Here is a 26181-nt window from a genome sequence, read left to right as displayed (position 1 = left end):
ACAAATTAATAGTTTAATAGTTTAATAGTCGCGCGATGTTTCCTAAACACACCAAATCGGAATATATATGATCATGACAGTGTTTTTTTTTTTTGTGCGTGTTCTCCGCAGGCCAACAAACTGAAAGAGGTACTAAATATTAAAACATACTTCATAAAGCGTTCATGGACGGATTTTATAAACTGCGATGTGACATCAGATCAAAAGAGTCGTTTAGGAGTCAATCACTACAATATTCATATGTACTTGCAAAGCCATAAATATTTGGAAGATTATGAATACATTTCATTTAGTACTTCAAAACACTATAATATTGTTTTGTTTTTGACTTAAAGTGAAAATAACCAATTGACTTTTACAAAAAAAAAAAAAAAGAAGCCTTAACATTAACCTTTTTTTTTTTTTTTTAATAAATAGATCTCTCTTAGGCCACATTGTGATTAATTCCTACGGAGTATATTGTTGATCATTCGCATTAGGGAGATTGTTTTTGCATAAAAATGAGATAAAACATAGAAAAATCAATTAAGACAATTCAGTGGTTAAGATTGTGCTGAATAAATAATAAATTTATATTTCACAAAGAGATATATACTGTGTATATGGGGGGAAAGAACCGACAATGGTGGAAAGAACTCAAGACTTTCAACGTTGAAATTGTGGGGACGAGTCGCCCTCTTGTGGCATAAAGAGGAACTACTACTGCAACATCACGCAGCGTATCATGACGTCACATTACTGGCAGCCTCTGCGGTGGCTTGGAGTTTGTTCCACAGAGAAATGATGCCGCACTCAACTTGTCGGTAAACAAGCTGCGGCTGACTTCTGCTTAATTTTTAATTTGAAAATGACTGTTGTGATGATGATGATCATACTTTTCCCGCTTGCATAATTACCACAACAACAATCACAATCATCTCGACAAGGCAAAAGTTGTCAAGACTAGCAAAATAACTCAACCGTACCAAGTCACTTTTGGCAAGTTGCGGGGAACCCACAGCAGTAGTAGACTACCAAAGACAGAGAATGGTCCCCAACACAAAAAGGAAACGTAGTCCTGCTGTTTTGGTTAGCAACAAAGTTCATAGAGGCTGTGAAGTTAACCTTATTGAAAATATTTGTGGGGGGAAAATGTCAATCAAGGCAGGAGTAAAAAATATTTGGATGTATATTATTCATGTTGTGTTGACCAAAGTTGCCACTATTACGGTTGTTTTAATAATAATGATTCAACAAGTTTGCTTTGCCTTGCGATTTCCTTGTAAAGACCACTAAAAGAATTTCCAAAAGTATTTCCCTCATGGATAAATATAAAGTATCTATAATTTTTCTTGATGTCTCTCAAGCGGCTTCACCAAGTTCGTATAGGAAGCAGGGAAATAAAACGATAAGAGGATGTGAGAGAAAATATGAGTGACTTAGTCATTTGAGTCAACAGCACAGTCATAAGTGAGTATGAGGAAAAAGAAAAAGTACAAAAGAACACACGTGCCCACGCAAGCATCTAATCCAAGCCATTTAGTACCTTCCTTCATGGGATTCATGATTCAACTATTTCTTTGTCTTGAATTCAGAATATAGAAAAATATACATAAATATTACGTGTTTCAAATACTGTAAATAAATCATAAAATATTTTAAAACTTATAAAACTACAGTCAATTAAATATTTCAAATATTTGAACACCAAATAGCACCGAATGAGAAAAAAATAATGTATTTATTCTATAGTGGTATTCAGTAGTAGTTGGGGTCAACTTGTCATTGTGGTGGCGCCGCCTCCAATGCAGGATGAGGTTTTCAAGTGATGTCACCGGTATTCTGTCAAACGCGGGGTTGCGGGTGTGTGTGCTACTCAAACTACTCGGCAACACAGGCCACTGAGTCATTTGTGTCATGGCCTTCCCACATGGCTCCACCCACGTAGAGTTTGTGCAAAACCCGGCAGCACCACCTCATCCGAATGCATTTCGGTAGATACTTGGATTTTCACCGTTTATGGTCCGGCACATATTTTGCCCATATTTAGAGATGCTGGTTAGTAATCGTGTCTGGTGTCCCTCTCTATGTGGCCCCTCCCATCCTTGTTACCCAGCTCAGAAATCACTGACCTCTTTGCTTACAAATTAGTGTATCAACTTGTGTTGGCTTCATGCGCCACATGCCCAGATCTGAAACATTTTGCAATAATTTATCTTTGATCGAATGACGTCACAGCCACCTGGGAACAGTTTTAGACCAAAACCTATCTACGTGGACTCGTCTGGACCCTGGATTGGTCGCCAGTCTATCACAGCACACAGACAAATGAGTATTCACATTCAGCCTTGCGTGACATTAGCTCATAGATAGATTTTCATATTATTGCTTAGCATCAAGCTAGCACCGTTTCAACAAACAACTTTAATGGAGACGTTCTCTGTCAATACACATCAACAAGTAGCCCTGATGACCTCACCAATCACTTGACCTCATCCCCAAAAACACAACTTCACCTTTTTAGAGTTTCTTTTTCAGATTTACGCTCCTACCAAAACAGCATTGCCAAATTGAACCCAGACAGACCACCAAACAAGCTCCAGATATCATTTCCACATCAAAGTTTAGACAAAAAATTGATTTTCGGATGATTTTCACTCACCGTTTGCGCTTCTTCATCTTTTTCGCTTCTTCTGCTTCAGTGGAGGAGTCTCACTAAAGCCTGAGAGAGTCGAAAGGGAAAAAGAAGAGCGAGTTGGAATGTTTTAATCACTCCGATGGAGGCGAGTCAGCTTCCCACGCATACATCGCATCAACATCACACACGCACACACACACACACACTCACACACACACACAGACACACACACGATGAGTCTCGCAGAGATTTGGAGAGCAAAAAGGCATGGAATGAGCTCATGGCTAAAACAGAGAAGAGAAGGGAAATAATGGAGAAAACCTGAAGATAAGAAGCGGAAAGAATGAAGCGAATGAGCACTGCGGTTTGATTTGAGTCATCAAGTCAAAGTCAACACCCCCCACAGCCACCCCACCCCATTTTCGACTTATGACTTCTGAGCTTGTGAGTGTGCACATGTGTCATGAGAAAAAAAGGAGAGAGCAAAGAAGCTTCCCTTTTCCCAGAAATCTCAGGAGACATTGTCCATCTCTGGGGATGAAATGGAGGTTTCAGTTCACATGCCATATTATGGAAACGCAATGCATGCTGGGAAGCCGTTTCTTTGCACATTGACTTTTTATACCTACTCTACATTGTTAGCACAAATGAACACAGAGAGGAGCCACGGCATAATCATAAGACTTGTACATTGCATAAGTGGAGTCATGTTACCCCGCCATGTTGCGGAAGTGTTCCTTGTACCTAACCAGCAGAGTTCAAACAGTGGTGTCTTGGACTTCCAGATTTTCTCCTGGGAAATGAATAAAAATGCCATTCATGCGTTCCGACGCCGCCACTCGAAAAAGAAACAAAATGTCATAGTCAATTTAAAAGAAAACAGTAATAAGAATGAAAGGAAATTAAATCATTGTTTCCACTTTTTTTATTTTTACTTCAATATAATGGATATCGTGAGGCTCGTTGGCCACAGGGGGGCAGTATAATACAGACAGCGATAAATGTCACTGGTCAAAAGTTCTCAGTGAGCCACAATCATTTTATTCTTCACAGAGGATAAAGAATGCATGCCTGTAAGAATTATGATCAGAAAATCAGGTTACTTTTAATTCAAGGCACCACTGAATTTCACTCCCATCTCCTGAACCCTTCCTGACATTTTTTTCTGTGCAGTCTGCGTGATCATGAGTCAGACTCAAAAGGATTTGACTCACATCCTCCATAGTCTAAACACTCTCAGAGTCCAGCTCACATGGAGAAAGAGACTTTTGTGTTTCTTATTAGACCACACACATCATTTTGAACTGTTGACCAGCAACCGTGTGAACTTTTGTTATCTCCATGTGTGGTCTACATGAATCATGCGAGTAACAGAGTAGTCATGTGTGTTCTGATTTTGACCACCAAAGTTTTTGTCAATCCAGTGAGTCATAACATGGATTTATTTCACATAAATATCAATATAACAACTAGAGGTGTTTGCCCTGTGGCCCTGGTAAATATTTTATAAAATAACCTGTGGTGACAGTGAACGCACCTATCAGTAGTAAAGTACACAAACACATGCTGCGTGTGAACCAAACCGTGCCGGATTCTCATCAACCTCCCATAATCTTCACTTTACACACCATAACCAATCAATACACGCAGCCGACGGCTTCTGCTAGTCAATAGCGCCTATTAGGGCGGCGGGACTTCAAAGATGTAGCATGAAAAGTGCGGGAAATCGATACTGCTGCGCACTTAGCAGTCTGGTGAAACAAATGTGCGAAAATTACATGACTATAACTTTGCTTTGGCCTCAATTGATACTCAAAAAACAACAATTGTTCGGTATCACTCATACAAGGTACATACATTAAATTTGGTACACTAGAGTGTAAAAAAATGAGCTCATTTAATTCATTTAAAAACAAAAAATATTTAATTTATATGTGGAATTCTCTTGAAATTATGCGTTGAGGCTAGTTTTTTTTAAAGATGTAGTTTTTCATTTGTACAGCAGATGGCGGCGTTGAGGTTAGTGTTTTTTTTAAAAATGTAGTTTTCAATTTGTACAGCAGATGGCGGCAGAGTATTTATGTAACGCTCGGCTTGGGAAAGGATGTCATCTTCTTATTTTGCCGCTAGGTGGCGATACGGCTGAACTTTTGAACTAGTATGTGGACCCACACTGGTTTTAGTGTAATCATGTATATACTGCATCGATTTGAATAAGAAAATTAGACATAATATCTAAATGTAAACCCCTATAACATACATTTTGTAACATTCATCATGCTAAGGCTGGTTTTTAGATACCGGTTTGCTGGGGGGGACAGAGATGTGACCTACATATGTGTGTTTGTACATTATATTCCACGTTAGACAACTTTTGAAACGTGATATGCTTGTGTGCTAAATGCAAATATTAACTCATGCCTTCAGCATAATGCGTCCAGGCCAATATTGTTCCCGAGCATATTTGACACCCTCATAAAGGTGTGATCAACTACAAGCCAAAATTGCACATGCATAAGATAGGATCATTGAAATTGTGAAATGTGATTGACACATCACAGTCGCTGGCGTAAGAGTCAAGATGTTTAACATACTAAGAAACTGCTTGATGCCTGCAGGTTGTTTTGGTAGCTTCAAGGCCAAGCTAACTGCTAACAATGCAAATCCAACCATAGAACAGCTTTAAAAAGACGCTTGCAAACACAAATAAACTGAATGTTTTTCTTTGGAAACGGTCAATAAACAAAGCAGCTAATTCTGCATACTACTGTGACCAAACTTAGCGATGACTGACAAATAACTGGTGTCAAATCATCAACACTACGCCTCAGTGTCAGCGGCACACAGATATCAAGAGGAAGTTTGAGCCCGCCAAGTAGCCCAACCAGGAAACTGCTGACATGCACACGCACGTCAGAACAATACTGTTTCAATAAACTATTTTTAATTACGTACACACACATCCGGTTAACGTGTGTGTGTGTGTAAGCCACATGAATGGAGCAAAATGGGCCAGGGAAAGCCCACGTGATGCATCTCTCATTTCAAAATTCGCACCACTCTGACATTTTGCAGTCTCCTGGAGAACGATGAGTTCAAGTACAATCGGAAAAGTGAAAGACACACCAAGATGAGATGAATAAATCCAATATTAATCACTACGTTAGCTACGTTGGCTTTTACTTTCCATGACACAGTGGATTAGGTCATGTATTCATTGTGCTGGTGAGGAGAGCTCCACAGAGAAGAAGCAGGAAACAGCCTGGACTGATCGCCTTTCAATCACATGGCACTTATAGACATAATTACAAAGAAGCTGTGGCTGGTTTGAATTGCACACCGCATGATGTAGTCATGGGGACCCAAACATGTATTCATTGTGAAAGAAACCTGCACGGACAAGCAACATTTCACATCAATGGACAATGTAGTCTTCAAAGATCCTAACAATGTTTCTGGAATGTGATCTTTGTCTGTAATCAACATCCAGTCTCTCTGTGGACTGCCCCAACACACACACAAATACACATCCTGAGGTGCAGGAAGCTTCAAAGCATCTAACGTGGATAAAAGTTCCTGATAGACCTTGAAAGACGTCACATTCTTTTGGTGTTTTGCCACATGAAAAACTACACTGATGGCCTTGAAAAGAATCTTGATCAGAGGTTCTCAAAGGCTCCATTGTCCCCTAATCGAAGAAGTGGGGGACAAGCTGTACGGAAAATGGATAGATGGATTAAAATGATTTTTTTTTTAAATCCAATTAAATATATCTGTTGTAAAAAGAAACACATACTTATATTCTACTTTTTTTCCCCATCTGTGTGATCCTTTGGTGCAAATGTGTGGCTCTTCTTGTGATATGAACAAAAATTGTTCAATTATTCTGAGTTTCTGCGACCCACAGTTAAGAATTTGGCCAATCAAGCAATGACATCTCTTTCATATAATAAAGTGTTTTTACTAAAATGTAAAGCAACTAGTAGCTTACAATAACTTATTTTGTCCACAAGTTTCTGCCATTATTTGTTTGCACTTAATACGCGACGCTTCGTTTTGCAACAATCTTAAACTCTTAACTTCACTTTTTCACTTGGTTGATACATTTTCCGGCGACGCCTGAACGCAGCAGCAACTGACTTCCTGCCTTAAAGCGGTTTCGAACTTCTAAGTTTACACACCCGTTCTGCTTTAATTACGCTTATCATATTTACACGACAGATTCGCAAACGCAATCCTACCGGGCGTTTATATGCACAAAAATAAATGAATACATTTGCGGAATGTCATAATTAAGATTCCACGCTGCAGGACAATGACGTCACTCCCAGCTGTGCTGACTTCAGATTCATCCGGAAATTTTACATTCAATGAATTGAAAGTTTCGAACGAAGAAAAAGGGAAGAGGAAGGCCAACTGTTTCACACACACACACACACACACTTTCTTGTCATGTCACACACTCACACACTTACTTTAAATTTATTTCAAAAGTGAGCTTACCTGTCATCAGCAGAAGAGCGCCAAACTTTCTTGATTTTGCTTTCTTTAAACAACGCCACATGCAAACACAAATTTTCTGTCAACTTCAGCACTGAGGGATCTTTTTTCTTTTTCAACTCATGCCATGCATGCCAAAATAAACCGCGCCTATACCACTTTGCAATCGTTTTTCTGCCTGCAGAAAGTCTTGCTTCCAACGTCTCTCAGCCAAAAGCCATTCAAGTGACGCAGCTCCAGAATTTAACTTCTATCAACTTCTGGTCACACGCCCACACGGTCCTCCACCCACGATGAATGGAGACATTGGACAGTCTACAATCATGTGACCCGAATGGCTGTACACATATTACGTCTATTTATATATACATTTTTTGTGTTTTTATATAATTGACTGAGTATGACTTGTAAAAATATATGTAAAACAGTTTGGAGAAATGTGTCAATAATAAACTGAAGTACATACATAGTCAATATGACTAAAGCTGTTTTATTGTAGTATTTTGAATGGTCGTTAGGATTTTAAGGTCATCTACCACCCTAAAACTGGAAACTCTAAAAGCATCATATGCAATTGAGTATACAAAATGTGAGCAAAAAGTGGAAGAAAGTACCCAAAAAATATGGAAACTCTTTAAAAAAGATTGAATATGCAAAATGTAGGCAAAAAGTGGGACAAAGTAGAAAATCTTATATACATCAAAAGTATTATTAAGAATGTATGTGTGTGCGTGGCCTTCAGGTTTTTAAAGCGTGTGACCACTCCAAAATACTCTATGTAACGTATATGCAATACAGTAACAGAATTTTAAAAAATGGGGCAAAGTTGTAAACCCTGTTGCACACCGTAAAACTACCACTCGAGGGTGAGTGTATGTACGCGTACTTGTGCTCTTATCTAACTTCCTCTCGGTATGCAAATAAAATTAAAATTAGACTCGCACCCTGGAGCACCGACTTCATTTTTATGTTCACAGAGGAAGTCAAAGAAGTGGTGCCGGATAGGACAAAAAAAAAGGCGCCATTACTCTCTACTTCTTCATAAAAGCGTAGTGACACTTCTCTATTTCAAACTAGAATGTTAAAATTACCTGGCAAGAGTTTCCGGAATAGACTGTAAAATGAAGCAACTGCACTGTGGTGACGTCCTGCAAGGTGAACAGAAGTGCAGATGTGGTGAAACCCTTGACATGAATTACGCAGTTTTGTTTTTTTTTTACATTTTGAAAATTTGAGTTTGAAATACAGTGCAGTGAAATCTGTCACAGTCAAGAGTCAGATGGAATGATAAGTTCCACTTCTATGGTTTGCATCACAAAAAAAAAAAAAAAGCACTGAACCAATTTTATTTTGTTCAGGTACCCTACAAGCTGAGCGTGAGAAAAGCACACAGTGAAACTCCCACATCGGTTTGTTATGAAAACAAAGACCGGGCACAGTACTGTCCGGCTCAAAGCGAGCACTCGGCTCCACGTCTACAGGAAGAAGGGCTGCTGTGATTGCAATGATTATGATCATATTATTGTTGGTTGGTATGGAGGAGGGTGGAGGCAACCTCGTGAGGATTCTTCGCTTAAGGTCAGGCATTCCAAAGCAAGGCGAACCTGATTACTTTTTCAAGGCAAACACTATTTTGCCAATAACACAGCTCAAGAAAAACAAAATTGCACAAGCACTTTCACTTTTTAAACATCCAGGCAACATGTGATGAAAGAATGTGAAGAATGAGCCAACCACATGGCGCAAGGCTTAGTACTGGAAACAGTTTTCAACTCAAAAGAGGAAGCTATTAAAAAAATTAAAGGTAACATAGTGTGCATACTTGCCTTACTTTTGTTTTGAAATGCTATTTATACTTCTACAGCTGTATAAAGTAGAAAAACTTGATTCTGTTTTTCTTGAGAAGAATTCCTAGGAGAAAAAAACGGAGACATTTAAAACCTTGGTTGTCTTTGATCAGGATGTAAAACGCTCACAGTTTAGCATTTAAAGACCAGATAAAATGATTTCCAGGAACCGGAAGACCCGCGCTATCAGTGAGCTAAACACCCAGCTGGCCATTGAAGACTTGGCTATCTCGTTCAAAGTTCTACCAAGATAGTGCAGTCAGACATGACATAAAGGGAGCAATGATGGAACGCAGTTGCATGAAGATAGTCTGAGGGCAACGACAAGGCGTGGGCTGTTTATTTGTTTGCATGTTATTCATTTCTGAGGAATGTTCACACAGCTGCTGGTAAACTGGAGTTGCCAGAACATTGTTGGCATGAATGCTGCTTCTCTGTCAAGTTCAAGCGCTTGGTACATTGTATACGACTAGGAGGAAACATAAAAAAAAAAGTTTTTTTTTCCACAAGTGCAACATCACACCGCTAAATGAAAGCATTGCTGTGCAAGTAATTTTGTGATGCTATCTGTTTCGTTTCCTTGCATCAGACATAAAATGTCAAACATGGCTGAGTCACTAATGTTTTAAGTGGATACACGTGCTTTGAGAACACCCAGTCTCCAGGGTGTCAAAAAAACATTGGCAACCAAACACCAACTCACTGTACACTACTTCCAAAAAGTAGTGAGTATATTTCCAGGTAAATGCCATAACAGGGCAATTTAATTAAAAAAACTTTTAGGTCAATTGAAATTGATTTGTGTATTTACATTTATCCCCAAAGTTTTTTTTTTTGTGTGAAGTGATGACAACTGGCATCTTCTCAGCAGTGAACCTGATCAGAAACAAATATAAAAATAATCTGTGGGAAAACTCTTTATTTTCCTCTCTGGACAAAAATGTTGAACTTTACAAAAAAAACTACAAAGAAACATTATATTACAAATGGGAACAAACTACGTTTGTATTCCTAAAACAGGTTTCCTCAAAGGTTACCTGCGACACATGCAGAAAGGCCATCCTGTCTCTCTGCTGTGTGAAGAGTATAAGGTTTTTGAGTAGAGCTCAAGGTTCAGCGTGCGAGCAACGGGGAACCGAGGAGCATCTGCGGCCTCGTTTCGCTTTCCAGCAGGACTGGAGCGAGCCTGAGCAGGTCTCTGAGTGGCATTCCCAACCGGCTGCTGCTGGACAACAAGTGCCCGAGTGAAGTGCAGCCTAGAAGAGGGGAAGCGTGACATTGGCTCATTCGTATCACGCCGTGTTTTTCCCACTTGGTGGCGACCCTCAGCAATTTCCTACCTTGAAGCTGCGTGAGTTTGTTCCTGAGGCAGGGGACAGAGCGGTAGACCAGGAAGCAAGCCAACATGGGGGACCCGGGACCATCGGGGAGAGCCTTTCTGCCAATGTAGGACCTCAACGCTGAGCTGTTGTCTGCAAGAAAAAAAAAAAAAGGTTTGAGTGAAGGAGCTTCATTTAGTCAGAGCATAGTCGAAAAGAAAAATAGTGCTTTGACGCCATCTTCATTTGTTATTTTCTTGGTCTGTGGGGGGACATTTACTAAAATAAGATAATGGAAAAAAATGAAACTTTGCACAGATAAAGTTAGCACGACGAAGCCATTTAAAGTTCTTACCTTTGAGCCAGCTGTCCAGCACCACATCCACCTTGTTCTTCATGACAGGTAAAAACTCAGAGGAAAGTAGCGCGTCACGGCCGTGGGCAGGCCGCTGGAGCACCCTGCTGTCCCAAAGCTCCACCACCAGGCGCATCTGCCATAGGGCGAAACTGTGCTGCGGCTCACCACGGCACAGAGCGCCGACCGCCTAAAGCGAGGAGACTCCGTTAGAGACCTGCGACGAGAAATGCCGGAGCGCCGGTTGCGTTTACCTGCTCGATAGCGACGTACGTGGGCAGCATCTCCGGACACTCCTGCGTCACGCACTCGTACAACATGGCTGAGAACAGCTCCACGGTCTCCTCTCGCTGTGAAGATATCCCAGGGTTTGTGTCTCTCGTGAAACTCGATCAGCGGTTCATCTCTAGCTATGAGGATGACGCAATAGCGGACATCTAGCTTGTGGGAGACTGCATGTACTCACGTGCTTCGCTCCGCCCGACGTTTTGCAGAAGAACTCGGCGAAGGAGAGCAGGGCCGGCTCGGAGGTGAAGGTGGAGATGGCCTCGAGCTGCGCGCACACGACGGGAAATTTGTGAGATCTCAAAATGGGGGGGAAAAAGAATCTTATGACCTTAAAGGCTCGGACTCCAGAGCTGCGCTGAGTGACGGCGGAGCCCAGCAAGCTTTTCCACCCCTGGGGGTCATCCTTGTAGGGCAACTGCCCCGCTCGGAGTTTCACGTATAACACGCCGTCCCTGGAGAGGACCGACCTGAGTGGCAGAAGACACAAAGTGTTATCAGTGAGCCCTTAGGAGAAAGACTCTGTTTCATTTTAGGGGTGGTTCAGCATCTTCCTCACTTGAGGTGCTGCACTTCCTTGATCAGGTCAATCGAAAGTTCCCAGTAACGAGGCCCCTTCACTCGAACCTGCCAGGAGATTGTAAACGGATTAAATTAGAATGACACAAATCCAAAGGCGTGGCTGTTATTTTTTTTTACCCGCTTGAGGAGGTGCAGCTCAGGCAGCATGGTCGGAGCCATCAGCTCCACCGTGGTCTCATCGTACCAGTCGGTTTTCTGCGAAGATAAATATGAAAATAAATATGCCAATGCAAGTAAGCATTATTAATATTATATATTTTTATTGTTGCAATGTTATGAGTGATCCCGACATATTAGTAAAAGATCTTAAAGAACCAACCACAAGTGGACCAAAACAAAATTACTGCAGCTACAAAACACCAACCATTTACATCATGAGCCATTTTTCTTCACGTTAACTGCCAGATGGCGGATTCAGCGGCAGTTTCTAGGTTGAAGTGAAACTAGCGTACGACGCACATTACTTGCTCACTCGTGAGGAAGTCACACAGCGAACACGAAACCACGAGGAGGAAGCAAGTATGATGTGAATCAAAGACTTCAACCTCACTCCCTTTTACCTTGTAGGTGACCTCCAGGAGGGCGTAGCAAGGATTAAGGGAGTCCACGTCAACCGGCACCAACAGTCGGCTCTCGGCGGCCAGAACAATGAGATGGCGCAGCGCTTGCAGGTGATAGCTGAAGAATACAGACCAAATTTGAGGAGGAATGCCAAATTTGTGAAGCTGTGCGAAATCAACTTTAAACTTCATGTCTATTTAAATTTTTGAAATGAGTGCTTGTGTTAATCTCACCGGTTGTCTGTGCTATGTGAGGGGAAGTGAGGATAGAGGGCACATAGCAGAGCAGCGATGGCTGAGTTGGACGTGCTCAAGCTGAACCTGATAATAATAAAAACAAACAAACATTACCATTATTAAACCATCAATTATTGCCATAAATGTTAGAGGCACAAACAAAGGTGGAACAAAACACAAAAAGCCACAGAAAATCATTTTGACGAGGACGGCTGCGCTCTCATTGTGTTTTAATAATAGCTCTTGGCGTCACGAGCCACTCGCCCGGCTCTCCATCATAATGGCTGTTGCTGTTTGAAGATCGTACTTTGACGAAAGGAGCCATTATTGTGATTAAAAGAAGAGGGGGCAAAAGACGTCACGGCAGTTGAATGCATTTCGCTGTGTGACGGTGGGCTTGAATTTTGAAATTTCCCAACTGATAATATTTTCCTTTTTTTAGAGATGATAGATGGAAATGATCCGTTTGTCCACTGTAAATATCAATAATTCTGGTTGGATTAAAAAAAGCACAATGAAAATGAATTTGAGGTAAAAAGCAGCATGGAGAAAACAAACGTGAGGAAAAATATGAGTGACAAGATGACGTGATAACTACACAAAAGTGGCCGCAATGAGAGCGAGCTGAATGAAAAGGCATCAAATGCAACAATGGCATACTTTGACGGACTTTTGAACCCGACCTGCGTCCTCGCGGACAACCTGACATTCAGACTGCCGTCCAAACATTGATCAGCTAAATGGCCAAATATGAGCAAGCTTTCGTACAAAAGCTTGATCTGTTGACAGCGACGTGGCTCCCTTTATTCGACGCGTTGTGACTTTCGGCCGGCATGCATATTAACTCAAAGAGGACTATTCTATTGTCTTCATTTGTATTCTATCCCAAGTTGAATGATGATCCCTGCCTACAAAACAGGGAGCAGAAGAACTTGACTAATACTCCTGTGCGTTTCAAAAGTTGAATCTTGACAGGGCTAAACTTTATTTTTTTCGATTCTTGTATAACAAGTGTTTCAAATGCGACGGTAACGATCGTTTAGATAAAAGTAGTGCTTTGCCACCATCTTGTGGCATATTAGTGCCATGAACTACAGTGGTGGCATCTACAGTGACATCTCAATTGGCGTCTCACCTTCCCCCTCCCAGGAAAAGCATGCCGAGCGCCATGTGATGAGCCATGTGGAAGCCGTAGTTCATCTCGCCGCCGGTTCGGTAGTGCAGGAAGCGGCAGAGCTGTAGCACCTTCAGGTTGCCCGTGCCGGCCATCACCATGGACATGGACAGCAGGATCATGGACAGCGCCGTCTGCATGTTGTAGCAGCCCGGCTCCTGCGGGAACCGCAGCCGATGTTGGTGGACGTCGACGCGATGTGATCATTACGAACGTAAAGACTTACCGCAGCGGCTGTACCGTAGAAGGACATAAGGTTCATGAAGTTCTTGGCGAAGCCGTAAAGGCAGTCGAAGGCATCCGAGTTGGCGGAACCGGCGAAACGCAGGCCGAGCGCCATACAAGCTCCGGCTGTGATGTAATCCTGCACTTGGCTGAGATGCGCAGAATCGAAGTTTAGCGGGTAAGTTCAACGGGTGGTTGTTATGTGAAGACAGAAACTCACATCCACGTCTCCATGTTGATGTTTTCTGGTGAGTCCGAATGAGAGCCCCTCATGATCTGAATAAGAACAGCCACCAACTAAGATTAAATACAAATTAACAATATACTAAATGCGACCTTTTTGAGTCTTTCTTTTCACCTGCGGTACGTTACTTTTGACCCATTCTGTATTAGGAAGGATTTCATCCCACATGATGATGCACCTGGCCAGGGTCTTGAAGGAGCAACGAGATGATAAACAGTTATTTGTGATGATGGGGGGGTGGTAAAGATGAATTCACACGCCGGCCGCACTAACCCTGAGGAGCAGAAACTCTGGCTTGATGAAATCCAACAGGAACCAAGTATCTGGAGGTTTCAGCCAGTCCGCTATGGACCTGGTAGAGGGCAAAGTGTCAGAAGTCAGAGGTCACTCAACTATTTGTTCAGAAGAATTAAAAAGGTCACTTTTCTCACCGGTTGTTGGTCTTCAAATAGATCATGGCGAGTGCCAGCGTGGCCCCAGGACACGTCACATCCACGTTGATAGTGTCGCCCTCCTGTCAACGACCATGAATAGCATTCAGCTAGTATGCTAACGATGAGGAAACACATGCGGCCAGGTTTGAGAGTCCCATTCAGCGTACCTTGATCTGGTAGCTGGGAGACTTATGTCTCTCTCGGCTGGCTCCGACTGGGGCCCTTCGATGGCCCCCTACCATATACTGATAGAGTTGCTCTGGGACGTTCAGGTCACTCATCCCAATTAGGTTGCTGCCTTGCTGCAAGAGAAGACAGCAAATTATGTGCGTGTTGTAAAAGCAGTGATTTATCAACATGTTTCAGACCATTTTGTGTTTCCAAGGCAGAAATATTTTGCAGTGGTTGCCTTGTTTTTTCTGTATACAATAAAAAAATAAATAGGTTTGGATGTGGCTTACCCCGAGGCAGACCATCCCAAGAGCTAATCCCGCAGCTAGGGAATAGGACTCCCTGTCGGTGCAGTATTCCATCTCTGGACCTGGAGGTCGCCCTGAAGAATATTTCGAGAAACATTGACAGCTGGTGCTAACATGCTAAAGCAATTAACAAATGGTTCCTCACCTATTTCTGATTGTAGAACCTCAGCAATGTGTCTGTGCCCTGTTCCCTGATACACCAGCCCGATGCCAATTACAGACGCCACCTACAAAAGGGATGGGTGGGTCTAGAAAACTCCGGCTCAAGGAACTCCACTATATAACAGTCATAAATTGTCCCAATCCCACCTGTATATTGTGTGGGACATCCAACTCAGTGGAAGTAGGAGGAAGCAGGGCAGGGATGTGGATACTGAGCAGGCGGGTGGTGGACACGTCCATGGTACCCAGTCGCGCTGCCGCCACGCCCAGGAGAAGCCCGATGGTGGTCATCTCGTGGCCCTGAGGAAGACACGCTCGAGTTGAGCTGCGGTACGAAGATAAAATGTGACAAAAGTGCTGTGTGTTAACAGAATGATGTGGACCTTGGTGAGGTAGTCGTGTATGTTAAGTGTCCCAAGCTTAGTGAGATGCCCGTTGAGGCCCAGCGCCATCAGGAAGCCAGCGTGCTCGTTGGCCATCTCTTGGTTCTTGTTTTTGTTATAGACGATCCAAGCCGAGTCCACCTGAAGACGCAAGAAGAGGGCCGCTTCATTTATTGACACGCGGGGTCACGTGGCAGCTCGGTCGTGGGGACTCGCCTGCGACGCAGGGGCGATCTTGAGTCCGGCAGCGACGCCGTTGTGGAAGCTGGGCCAGCTGGGCATATTGGCTGGGACGTCAATATTCCCGCTGTTCAGGTTGACCATGGTGTTCCTGGGTGGGGCACGACCTAGACCACATCAGCAATTTTGGCTCAAGCAAGTTTATATGTTGACTCGGTCCCTAACATCCACAAATGCGTTTCATTACCTGTGAGGTTGAGTTTCGGGATGGGTAGAAGTTCTGTAGGTACGGGCTGGTAGGAGAACAGAGTGAAGAGGCCCCTTCCCACTGGGAGGGACATGGTCCTCTGACACAGCTGAAGGAGTCTGGAAAATGTAAACAATGACGAAGAGGGCGTTAAAATGGACTCAATGAAAGATGTTATTTACACTTTCAATGACACGGACAAAGAGGACTCACTTGTTCTCTTTCTCTTCTATGTACTCGTGGTCCGAGACTTCCGGGAGCTGAACGACGCAGACCCGGACTGGCTTGGAGCTCTGCAGAAGCCTTCGGACTTCCTGGACCCTAAGATCCTGACTCCAGATCAGCCCTGTGACCTATCGAGTGTGTGAGATGAAATTTGCTCAGCGTCAAATAATAATTTGCAGATGCGACGAGCCAGGGTACCTCCTGAATGATGTCCGACATTCCGTCCTCCTCCTCGTCGGCCTCTGTGGTCGCGGGAGGCTCCAAGGACAAACTTGAGGTCACAGACTGGACACACACACGCACACAATCCCAGTATGAAACAGTAACCTGACACCGTGCTAATGACTTGAACTGATATTTACACTCACAGCTTTGCTTTTCACCAGGGTCATGTTGTGGGCCTGTCTGGTGCGGTCCTGCCGGCCAATGAGCAGGCAAACCTCCTCCGACCAATCGGCGCAGGGCTGCTCCCGGCAGTGATAGATGGCATCTCGGATGGGCAGAGCCACGCCGAAAGGGACCGACTCCAAGTCTTTGAGGGTGAACCCTTAACCGCAACCGAACGGAAAGCGATGATGGGAACAATCACTGACAAAGTGAGTATAAAAAATCCAAAAGACATTTACCTTGCGAGGTGAGCCAGACCACGAGCTGCTCAGCCAGACTCCCGCTGCACGACTTGACTTGATTCACGCTCGTCTGTCTAGAATACAGACACGTACAATAAATACATTTTAAAAAGAAATGAATTATCAAAATAAACACAACTAGATCTTGAAGATTGGAAAATAGCTAGAAACATCCTAATGAATATACTTGGCCATCCTAACTATTTGCTTTAATTATGATTATATTTAATAGAATAAATCAATTTTGGTTAATTGTTGTTCAGTGCTTTACCATACTGTTGCATGAATTCTTTTTTTTTTTTTTTTTTTTGTGTAATTGACAGTTGCCCTTTCAAATTGTCTCCTCGTAGAACTGTGAGCTGATTCACCTTTTGTACTGTTGCTCACTGGTCTTTTGGCCTGAAGAGGGAAAAACAGAAAGAGGTCAACATGCTCGATAATTAGCGCCATCATCAGACATCCACGGCTCTGCTGTATTGTCTCCATTCAGCCGGCACAAATTGAAAGCACGGGAGCGCAAATTGCACGTTCGATTGCTCCTGTGTTGGCTGATGATGGTTTGGGTAAAAGAAAAAAAAAAAAAACACCACACTGCTGTCAGACTACAAAGTCCAAGTGATTCTCAAGACCCCATCAAGGAGCTGTCTGTCAGCATCACTGTATCCTTTACAAAGCAAAATCATGGCATCACACGCCTTTATTTTTGCTTCCTGAGGCGGTGCGCTGGGATTGACAGGTAGTAATGGTGGCGCATCGGTACAACTCGCACACAAACGCGTACGACGGGTGACGTGTTAGCTCATGGCAGCCACTGACCTGCAGAGAGCTTCACCAAGTATTCAGACACATTGGACGTGGTGGCTTTGTCGTCGCCGCTGATGTAGAGAGCGTAACTCTGAAGATGCAGAGAAAGTATATATCATTTTCCATTTGTCCATTTTCTATCTCGCTGACCCTTAAAAGAGATGAAGCATGACAAAGGCCAGAGCAAAAATTCGGACCCTCTATAAAATTTTGTGAAAGGTTCTGTTCTTTGCTGGGTGAATCAAAGGTTGAATGTGACTGATGTACTGGCAAATTACAATGTGTGTGTGTTCTCTACCAATAATTGTGCTTTATGCAACACACAGACGCACACAAACAACTCTTTACCCTCACACGCTTAAACTCCAAGCATGTGCAAATAAATGCTTTGCTCTTTTCCTACATGTACGTTGACACAAACTATTTCTGTTTATTATTATTTATTAAATTTAATTCTGGGCTGGTGTGATGCATTTTGGGGAGTTTGTGTATATAAGCAGACATACCAGAACCAACAGCCGGAGCCTGTGGCAGACACCGGGCAGGTAGGGGAAAGGCGGGACCGCTTCCCCTTGCAGGCAGCTACTGAGCCAGCTGAAGATGCAGGGAGGTTCGGCACGCAGGAAAGACGGATGCTGCATTTGACCAATCAGAGCTGAGGAGAAATAAGAAGTGTGAAAAGTGGCCTTTTCTGCACCCCGAAATATTACAATCGTTGAATTATAAAAGTCCTACACTGGTCTATGAAGCAGCTCTCTGTGAATCCATTGATTAATGATGGGTAGTCTCTCCAGTAGAGATCCACATAATCTTCCAACTGCAGGTCTCTGCAAAAAAAAAAAAAATTCTTCCATCACTCAAAGTTTTTATGATAATAATAAAAACTGATTATGTGTATTCACAGCCTATAATCAGCCTATGATCGTAGCCACGCGATATTAAGCGTACTGCACATCTCTCTCTCGCCGCGGTCAGTTTGCTTCTCTCAGGATTATTGTTGAGTTAGTCGCCGTGCTATAAATATTTCACCTGCCTTCCCTTCATCTTCATGCAAGAGTGCAGGAAGAAGAAGAGGAGGCGAAGGAGGAGGAGGAGAAGGCAGCCTGAGTGCTGCAAGATGACAGCTGACCTACAGGATGATGATTTCGGCAGCTTTTTTAAAAAACACAAAAACCCCGGGACAAGGACACAGTGAGGAATACAGGACACATGCATGTTTAAAACCAGGACAAAGAAAAACAGTTCTCCTCTCCCTGTGACATTCGGCGTTGTTGTTTTGTGGTAATTAAACGAACTCGGAGTCAGACATGGTCCTTTTGTTTAACTTGACATAATCAATAGCTTTTAATTTAGCACGAGCGCTTCCTCCCACTCGGCTCTGTGTCCATTTAACTAAAATGGGTGGCTTTAAAAGGGAGCATTATAGTTTTAAAAAAAAAAAAGGAAAGAAAAAAAAAGACGTGGTGGAATAGAAAAAAAAAAAATCAACAAGGGAACTGACAAGCCTTACCAAAGAGGGTGTGAATACTTTTGCAACCACATGACCTACACGTTGGTATTGCAATGCATTCATCTTATTTTTTCTTTTACATCACAAAAACCTGGAATTTTAACAGGGGTGTGAACACTTTTGATTTTCACTGTATGGTCATGGGTTAAAAGATTTGCCCACAAAGACCGGCACGCAATCAGGCTTCTTCGGTGTGGTGAGAAATAAACTCGCAGAGGTTAAGTGAGCGCCGTGATTGGTGACAACGAACGCCGAGTGGGAGGCAGAAGCGCTCTTGAGCGTAATTGTGCGGCGCTGGTTTTTGCCTCGAGAAGCTCAGCGACGAAACGACCTCTGCGTTTTATTAAACTTTGCAAACAGTTCAACATTCACTCTTGAATGTCAACAAAGGCATTCTGGGAAATGGACTTTGTTTATGGAGTGCTTTTTTTTTTCATGTTTGTTTCAAGGGTTGCTTGTCATGAGAAGGTGCCAACCTTTCAATAGCAATCAGCCTGAAATGAGAAGCTCATTAACGGAAGTGGAATCACAGATTATATAAAAACTCCCTTTTGTCTAGCCAAGCAAATTATAAAATCCTATGAACATGTAGTTGCTCGAAAAGGACAAAATGGCGGTTACCTGGCGAGCTGCTGCAGAAGACACACCAGGGACGAGGCCCTCTCTCGATGCAACTCGTTGAGCAGCAGCTCCTGGTAGAGCAGGTGAAGAACGTAGAAGAGGGCCGGAATGTGAACGAAGAGGGGCGCCGTGTTGTCTAAGACGCAGGAAGAGGACGACACCTGGAAAGCAAACACGGGACATTGAACAATTTGGAATTCTGGACTATGGTTATCGATTTGGTCGCATACAGATGAGAGGTCCTCATCGTCCGGGATGACGCTTGCGTTAAAGCCACTAGAGCCCGCTGATTTGGCGTGAGAATGAGAATCCATCTGGCGGTGGTAATGACTTCCCAGCAAGTACTCCCAATCCTAAACACGAAACAGATGCATGGTTTTGATTACCGCTAGTTAATTATTTGACATAATTAAAGCAAAAATGCCTAACCGATTAATCGGCTGATATTAGCTCTTAAAAAAAAATTGCCAAGAACTAGCTAGCTTTTTTTTTTAGACATTACAACATGAAACAAATGTTTTCTTTAATAACAAAGCATAGTTCATCGTTAGTCACACACCTCATCACAACCTCCATCACAGGGACGAGCTTTCTTAGCCGCAATCACCGGCGAGAGAGGCACTTCAAAATTCAGCTGAAGAAGTAGGGTGTGAGAGTCACTATTTCAAGTCAGGATTAGCTCTTCTGGTTTTAATTAGCGAAGGGGGAAAAAAACAAAAACTGACATTTCGGGTCCAGGTCAGGCGCTCCGTGTTGTAGCCCATCAGCTTCAAGAAACAAGTGACAAACAGGTTCCACTCACTGTGGGGGCTTGTGCCGCCAGGGGCGTTGTAAATTGTGTACCATTTCACCAAAACCTACATATGAAACATGACAACATGTAAATAAATAAATTTTAAAAAAAGGAGAAATGTGTCATGCCTTTTAGCAGGTCTCCACAAACCTTCATGGCAGCTTCCTTGGGCAGGATGAAACGAATGGCCTGAAGACATTTCCTAACTAAATGAAAAGAGAAACGTAAGGCGGACACATTAGAACCGATTAACGCCCTTTTTAGACCAACAGCAGGTGATTGATCTTGACCCGATCGTATTCGGCGTGGACTGAAATATCTCCATTGGACATCCCGAATTGAAAAGGTCAGTGGCGAGGCAGATAAATGCCATTTCATTAGGGCCGGATAAAAGACTTATCTGCAAGATTGATTATGATATAATGGGCAGAGGAAAAAAAAAAGTTTGATGCACACAAAGCACTGAAGGCTGAATAATAATCAGCGGATTGTATTTTTGTAAGAATGAACCAACATCACTGATGCAGCACAGACTCCTCCAAACAGGGATGAATCAGCGCTGATAATGAGGCACGTGTTTACCATCATCCTATAATAGCAGGCATCAGCCCATGTACTGTACTTTTTGCAGGTCTGGAAAAACACACCAGTCGCCGTGGCATTGTTACACCATGTGGCTCTCTATAAACTGGACAAGAACTCAACGGTTACAGCTTGAAATGATGAGTTTGCTTCAGTCTTCTTCAATTAGAACTTTTCATCATCTGTTTCCATGATTACAGCAGTGTGTTTGTTTGTGTACCTTGTGATGGCATCCTCAATACGTCACAGTAACAATGTAGGGCAAACTTAATTTCCAGGACACAACTGTTCTGACTCAGCCAGAACAGTGTGTGTGTGTGTGTGTGTGTTTGTGTGTGTGTTTGTCTGTCTGCGTCTGACCAAAAGCAGGTTTTGAATACATCAGCATGCATATACTCGTCAAAAATGACTTCTCTATGCATTGGTATACACGAATGGAAGGAAATACTGATTTGGAGAGGCACAGTTTTCATTACAGTTATAATAATTTCATATAATTTGGATATTTTTCGAAGGTGTGTTCTATAGAAGAAGCTGTAGTGTTCTGGTATGCAAGAAAAAAAAAGCTTACCCAGCTCAGAGACAGCGATGTCCGGGATAGAAATTCTCAGCATGGTGCCGTTACTTAGTTCCTGGAGAAAGATCCAAGAGTATTATTGAATTTATTGTTGCAAAACACAACAATCAGTTCTGCTCAGACAATTTGCACGCAACAACAAAGCCAAACAAATTGACCTCTGTGTCGTTACAAATTGGAAATAATAATGATACAAAATGTTTGGAAAGATGCTTATTAGATGATTAAGAGGGTAAAGAAAATAAAAAATCCCACCAGAGTTACACGGTTGCTGACAGGGTCACGGAGGGCGTGGATGTAGCGCAAAGCTTGCTGGTAAGTGTAGTCCTCTAAAAAAGATGCTTCGTGGTGCTTCACGTTTGGGCCCCTTGGATCGGACACGGGCGAGGGCATGGCGGCCTGAGGGCGTCGTTGGATGACCAAAATAAAGTACAGTGCAGTGAAAATCCACATTTATCACTGGAGTACACCTTTGTGGTTTCTACATGATTTTTATTTCACATTAATTAAAAAGGAATGTTAATTATTTATTGAATTTCGTGTCTCTATCAAGCTCTATTACATGATTACCTCGTCCATTCTTTGCAAATGCCTGCTGCTTGCATTAGCGGGCGTGCTAACTTGCTCCTGTGGCGTGTAGAGACCGACACGGTTGTTGTTAAGACCGAAAGTGGATGGCAGGAGGCCGGGCACAAACACCTGGCTGACCTTGAGGGGGAGAAGCGTAAAATAAACAGACGTCACATGCGCAGGAGATGAATTTGTCGTGGTCCTTACCCGGGTGACACCCGTGTAGAGAATCAGGCTGCCGCAGGCCTCCAATACCAGCATTGCATCAATGTTCTACAAGAAGGAATTTTTTTTTTTTTTAAATGTCAAGTACAGTAAACCTTGGCGTCCGTCTATTATGTAAGAAAGCATGGTCGTTCGTTCACCTGCAACGGCTCCGCATCTTTGGCGGTGATGTTCGTCACAGAGGCAAAGATGAGCTGAGACGTGTCGTTGCTCTCCACGAATTTCACACATCTGAGGTTCCGAAGATAAGAGAGGATGTCAGGCTAGGAAAAATAAACTAGCTACAATACCTCTCCCCACTTTCAGACAATGTTTTGACTCCAACCTGAGTTGTTGGTGCGACTCCACCAGGAAACAGAGGTAGCGGTTCTCGCAGAGGTCGGAGGTCAGGAATACTTTGGACGCCTGGCTGCTCATCTCTCTGTCCAGGCTGGAAAAAAAATGGTGACTTTTTGGCAGAAACTCGCAATGTCCAAATTTGGTTAATTACAGCTTCCAACCTGTGACACGCAGTCGTCTCGCTCCATAGCTGCTCCATGCACAGATCTGGGATGATGGGCTCCGGCACCGTCTCATTGATGGTGCTGTTGGGCGAGTGCGCCATGCCGTGATGGTGGCCCACAGGTGACGAGGAGTGCAGGGTCGTGTTAAAGCGAGCCGCGCCCGATAAGGACGGCATCGCCATGCCCGGAGAGTGGTCGCGACTACGTGTGAAAACAGCAGCTATGTTCACATCCTTCTGTCTCGGCATAAATAACAGATGCAAGAAACTGACCTGACGGCAGCCATCTTGGATATACCCGGGGAATGGACACGGGAGTGCATTACTGGTGAGGACATGAGGATTCTGTTCTGGTGGCTGTGCACAGTGCTGTAGTGATGAGGGCTGTTGGCACCACTTTTAAAAAAAAAAAAAAAAAAAAAAGGACAACATTAGCAAGAAGAAAAGCTCTGACATCATCTTTATTATACACAGAAATGTAATGATAATGTTGATTGCTCTATTTTTTTTTCATTTATATTATGATTCAGAAAAAAAATAAGAATAAAGTCACCGGAAAAGTTATACTGACAAGGTTAAGGCAACAGTTTAGAATTCAGCGTCTCGCTCGCATATATTGATCACTAACCTTCCGACGTGAAGGTAAAAATGCCACCGGGAGTCACTTTGTCTGCTAAGCTGCCTTCTGACATCCACGTGAATTCACTTTTATAAACTTACCTTGCTCCAGCGCCGGGATTAAACCTGGCTGCCTTGCTGCCACACAGGGTGTCCAAGCGGGAGTGGTTGCGCAGGTGTGACATAAGGAGACCCGTGGCCTGGAAGCCGAGAGGTTCGGCAAAGGGCTCGGCGAGACAACTAAGCACCGTAGAGCGCTCCTGGTGAAGGTGAGACACTGGAGGTTGACTTCCAGCTGATCATTGTGTCGCTACTAGCCAGTCCCTAAACATAAGCTCCCGTCCATGATCTTATCATACCTCAGACGTGACCTTGCGCAGCCTCCACACCGAGTGTGTTCCATGCTCACTATCGTAAGTGACGATGATGGAGGGCTGACAGCAGGTGAAGACGATCTTTGTGCTGGATTCGGTCATGTACTCCACGCGAGAGCTGTCAAACGGACCTGGCAGGCAAACGGTGATCAACAAAATATATACATTGCTCCAGGTTGGAGGCTCCACTCACGGCATTGATTTTTTTACCAGAAGGTTTGTACACCACTGGTGCCACCTCATCTATGGGATGCAGCATGCTGAACAAGTAGGGAAGTGGCTCGCTGTGGAGGAAAACATGTCAAAAGAATGTGTGTATGTAACCCCACGGGTGTGTTTGCAGAGTTGTGGGGGTTAGCCTTTACCCCGGGGGGTTGAGCTGGCCGTCAGCTGCTGTGATTTTACGCTCAAGCACAAGTCCAAACTTAGTCGGCCAGGCTTTGGACACCTTTAGGAGAACAAATACACGAGTATTTCTTTAAGCCTACTTTTCACGTATCAGTAAAAAAGGTAGACGAACAGGTGGGTGCGTGTTTGTTTTCACCTGGAACGGCAGCGGCGAGAGGAAATCTTTGCCGGTCACAGTGTGAATGTTGATGCAGCCGTTCTGGACGATGCACACCGTGTGCTCCACCTGTTCTTCTGTGAAACAAAACCACGCCTTAGCATGATCAGAAGCATGGACATATTTACGACCTAAATTCTAATTTGATTGCATTCCTCTTGATTATAGATTTTTTTTTTCATCCAATCAGATTTCTCTTGCAAGAACTTGTAAGACAAAAATGACACTGTACCATCCTTCTTGCTCTGAGGGACAGCAAAGTCACACCATAAGGCCTGCAGATGGAACACACAAAAAAAAAACAATGTCACCATGAATCTGAAATTCAAATTTATAATAATCCTCCACTAACCTGCTCCACCGGGCTGTCCACAGTGAACGCCTTGTAAACATTCGAGCCGTGTGCCCGGCTACCCTTGGTCCAGACCACCACGTTCCCTGCCGAGTAAAGCTCCTCTTCGAACTCCACACCCTGCTCCGGGACCTCCATGCAGCCCTTCCTCAGCTGCCAGCTTTCCTGCCAATCAAACACATCACCAATGAATTCCAATCCTCGCAGGCTCTGAAGCTCATGAGCATTACAGTAGCTGAGTTTCCTGTAAGATTTGATCGGGCCTGTAAATAGTGCTTACCCTCTCTCTCTCCTGCAGGCTGACCTCCTGCAGGGAGCCCGCCAGGCCGGCGGCGCAGTCCGACGTCCAGAGTTCTGAGGCGGGCTGCAGCTCCCGCAGCTGCAGGTTGAAAGCGTTGGGGTGGTTCTTGCAGTGATCACGGCCAAACGGGACAAACGACTGCAATTCCCCTGCGGCAATCATCGTGGCTGTCTCTTCATACACGACGTCCGACATGAGTCCCAGATATCAGCATTATTTCTGAAAAGGAAATTGTCCTGATGATCATGGTGTGTTTAGTGCAGGGTTGACTTTATATCGGATTGCGTTCAACCCAACAACAAACAACATTATTTCAGTATACCTCCAATAAAGGTACAAAAACAACGACAATGCGTATAGTTCGACAAGACGCACCCCTAGATAGATTTGGCATCATTGTTCCAGTAGGAAAGGTTTATCTATGTATGGATATGTGACACATTACACCAATTTTGCACGCGTAATTCTTAAACTTGACTTTTTACAGAAGCTACATGCTAAAACGCTAAGAGTTGCGATCTATAGTTATGTAAATCAACACTCTATTTTTGGCATTCAGGAGGTATCATACGCGTTTTGACGGGTGAGCTACGCACGCGTAAAAGACGCTGATGCGTTCACGAACCACACTAGTGTGCTAATTCGGCTAGCAGGGGCATCACAGTTCCACTCACGCAATAGAAACAGGCGACGAAGCACCAACCTGATAATAACGAATATTCTGGCTCTTATCGTGGAGTCCTCGTCTTCTAAACGTGTCAAGGTGCGGCTTGAACGCAAAGTTTAAACATAAAACACAAACACACACGCACCCCGGTATCTACAATTTGACTAGCGGCAACTTTTCAATTGACCGCCGACATGTTTGCTGTATTGGCATTCTTCCGCTTCCGTCTACTCAGCCAATCAGAGAGCGAAACATAGTGACGTCAAGATTACGTCAACTTGGCCCGTCATAAATATAATACATATTAATATAAAAAAATAAACTAAAATAAATTTAAAAAATAAACACATTAATAAAAAGTAGATGCAAAATTAAAAAACTAACATCAAATGAAAACTAAATGGAAAATAGTAATTACTCATTACAGCACAGTCAT

The 26181-nt window shown here is 43.4% G+C and overlaps 1 protein-coding gene and 1 long non-coding RNA gene across 7 annotated transcripts in view; one reads left to right on the top strand and one right to left on the bottom strand.

Annotated features, from left to right (window-relative positions):
- anapc1 (anaphase promoting complex subunit 1) overlaps positions 1–25965 on the bottom strand; it is a 43775-nt gene extending 17810 nt beyond the window's left edge. For 2 of the 6 annotated variants that reach the window (XR_011087937.1, XR_011087936.1), the window contains exons 1-56: positions 25782–25965; positions 25058–25297; positions 24778–24942; positions 24658–24700; positions 24405–24502; positions 24226–24308; positions 24071–24144; positions 23846–23991; positions 23589–23746; positions 23142–23264; positions 22867–23070; positions 22697–22796; positions 22507–22602; positions 22349–22414; positions 22142–22279; positions 21827–21970; positions 21566–21626; positions 20563–20618; positions 20345–20476; positions 20179–20253; positions 19850–19972; positions 19620–19780; positions 18224–18315; positions 17995–18143; positions 17501–17579; positions 17053–17083; positions 16682–16758; positions 16424–16602; positions 16254–16340; positions 16044–16183; positions 15831–15949; positions 15620–15750; positions 15404–15544; positions 15168–15320; positions 15004–15085; positions 14841–14932; positions 14547–14681; positions 14377–14459; positions 14219–14297; positions 14060–14134; positions 13922–13977; positions 13703–13850; positions 13438–13634; positions 12300–12386; positions 12066–12183; positions 11623–11700; positions 11483–11550; positions 11255–11393; positions 11105–11191; positions 10893–10988; positions 10639–10828; positions 10305–10436; positions 10002–10220; positions 8944–9028; positions 7121–8265; positions 2642–2701 (exon numbers count right to left, since the gene is read on the bottom strand). Coding sequence is in view for 1 of the 6 variants with exons in the window: in XM_049735908.1 (XP_049591865.1) it covers positions 10078–10220; positions 10305–10436; positions 10639–10828; positions 10893–10988; positions 11105–11191; positions 11255–11393; positions 11483–11550; positions 11623–11700; positions 12066–12183; positions 12300–12386; positions 13438–13634; positions 13703–13850; positions 13922–13977; positions 14060–14134; positions 14219–14297; positions 14377–14459; positions 14547–14681; positions 14841–14932; positions 15004–15085; positions 15168–15320; positions 15404–15544; positions 15620–15750; positions 15831–15949; positions 16044–16183; positions 16254–16340; positions 16424–16602; positions 16682–16758; positions 17053–17083; positions 17501–17579; positions 17995–18143; positions 18224–18315; positions 19620–19780; positions 19850–19972; positions 20179–20253; positions 20345–20476; positions 20563–20618; positions 21566–21626; positions 21827–21970; positions 22142–22279; positions 22349–22414; positions 22507–22602; positions 22697–22796; positions 22867–23070; positions 23142–23264; positions 23589–23746; positions 23846–23991; positions 24071–24144; positions 24226–24308; positions 24405–24502; positions 24658–24700; positions 24778–24942; positions 25058–25273 (5925 nt within the window). In the remaining 5 variants the exon portion in view is untranslated. The other 4 variants (XR_007485053.2, XR_007485064.1, XR_007485063.2 and 1 more) reach the window with 4 other exon arrangements.
- LOC125978538 (uncharacterized) lies at positions 16519–17959 on the top strand. Its single transcript, XR_007485079.1, has 2 exons — positions 16519–16651; positions 17035–17959. It is a non-coding gene; the product is annotated as an uncharacterized lncRNA (long non-coding RNA).
- Positions 25966–26181: the final 216 nt, after the last annotated feature.

The sequence above is a fragment of the Syngnathus scovelli genome, chromosome 12 (assembly GCF_024217435.2).
Source record: "Syngnathus scovelli strain Florida chromosome 12, RoL_Ssco_1.2, whole genome shotgun sequence".
NCBI lineage: Eukaryota > Metazoa > Chordata > Actinopteri > Syngnathiformes > Syngnathidae > Syngnathus > Syngnathus scovelli.
This window is presented reverse-complemented; position numbering and strand designations above follow the sequence as displayed.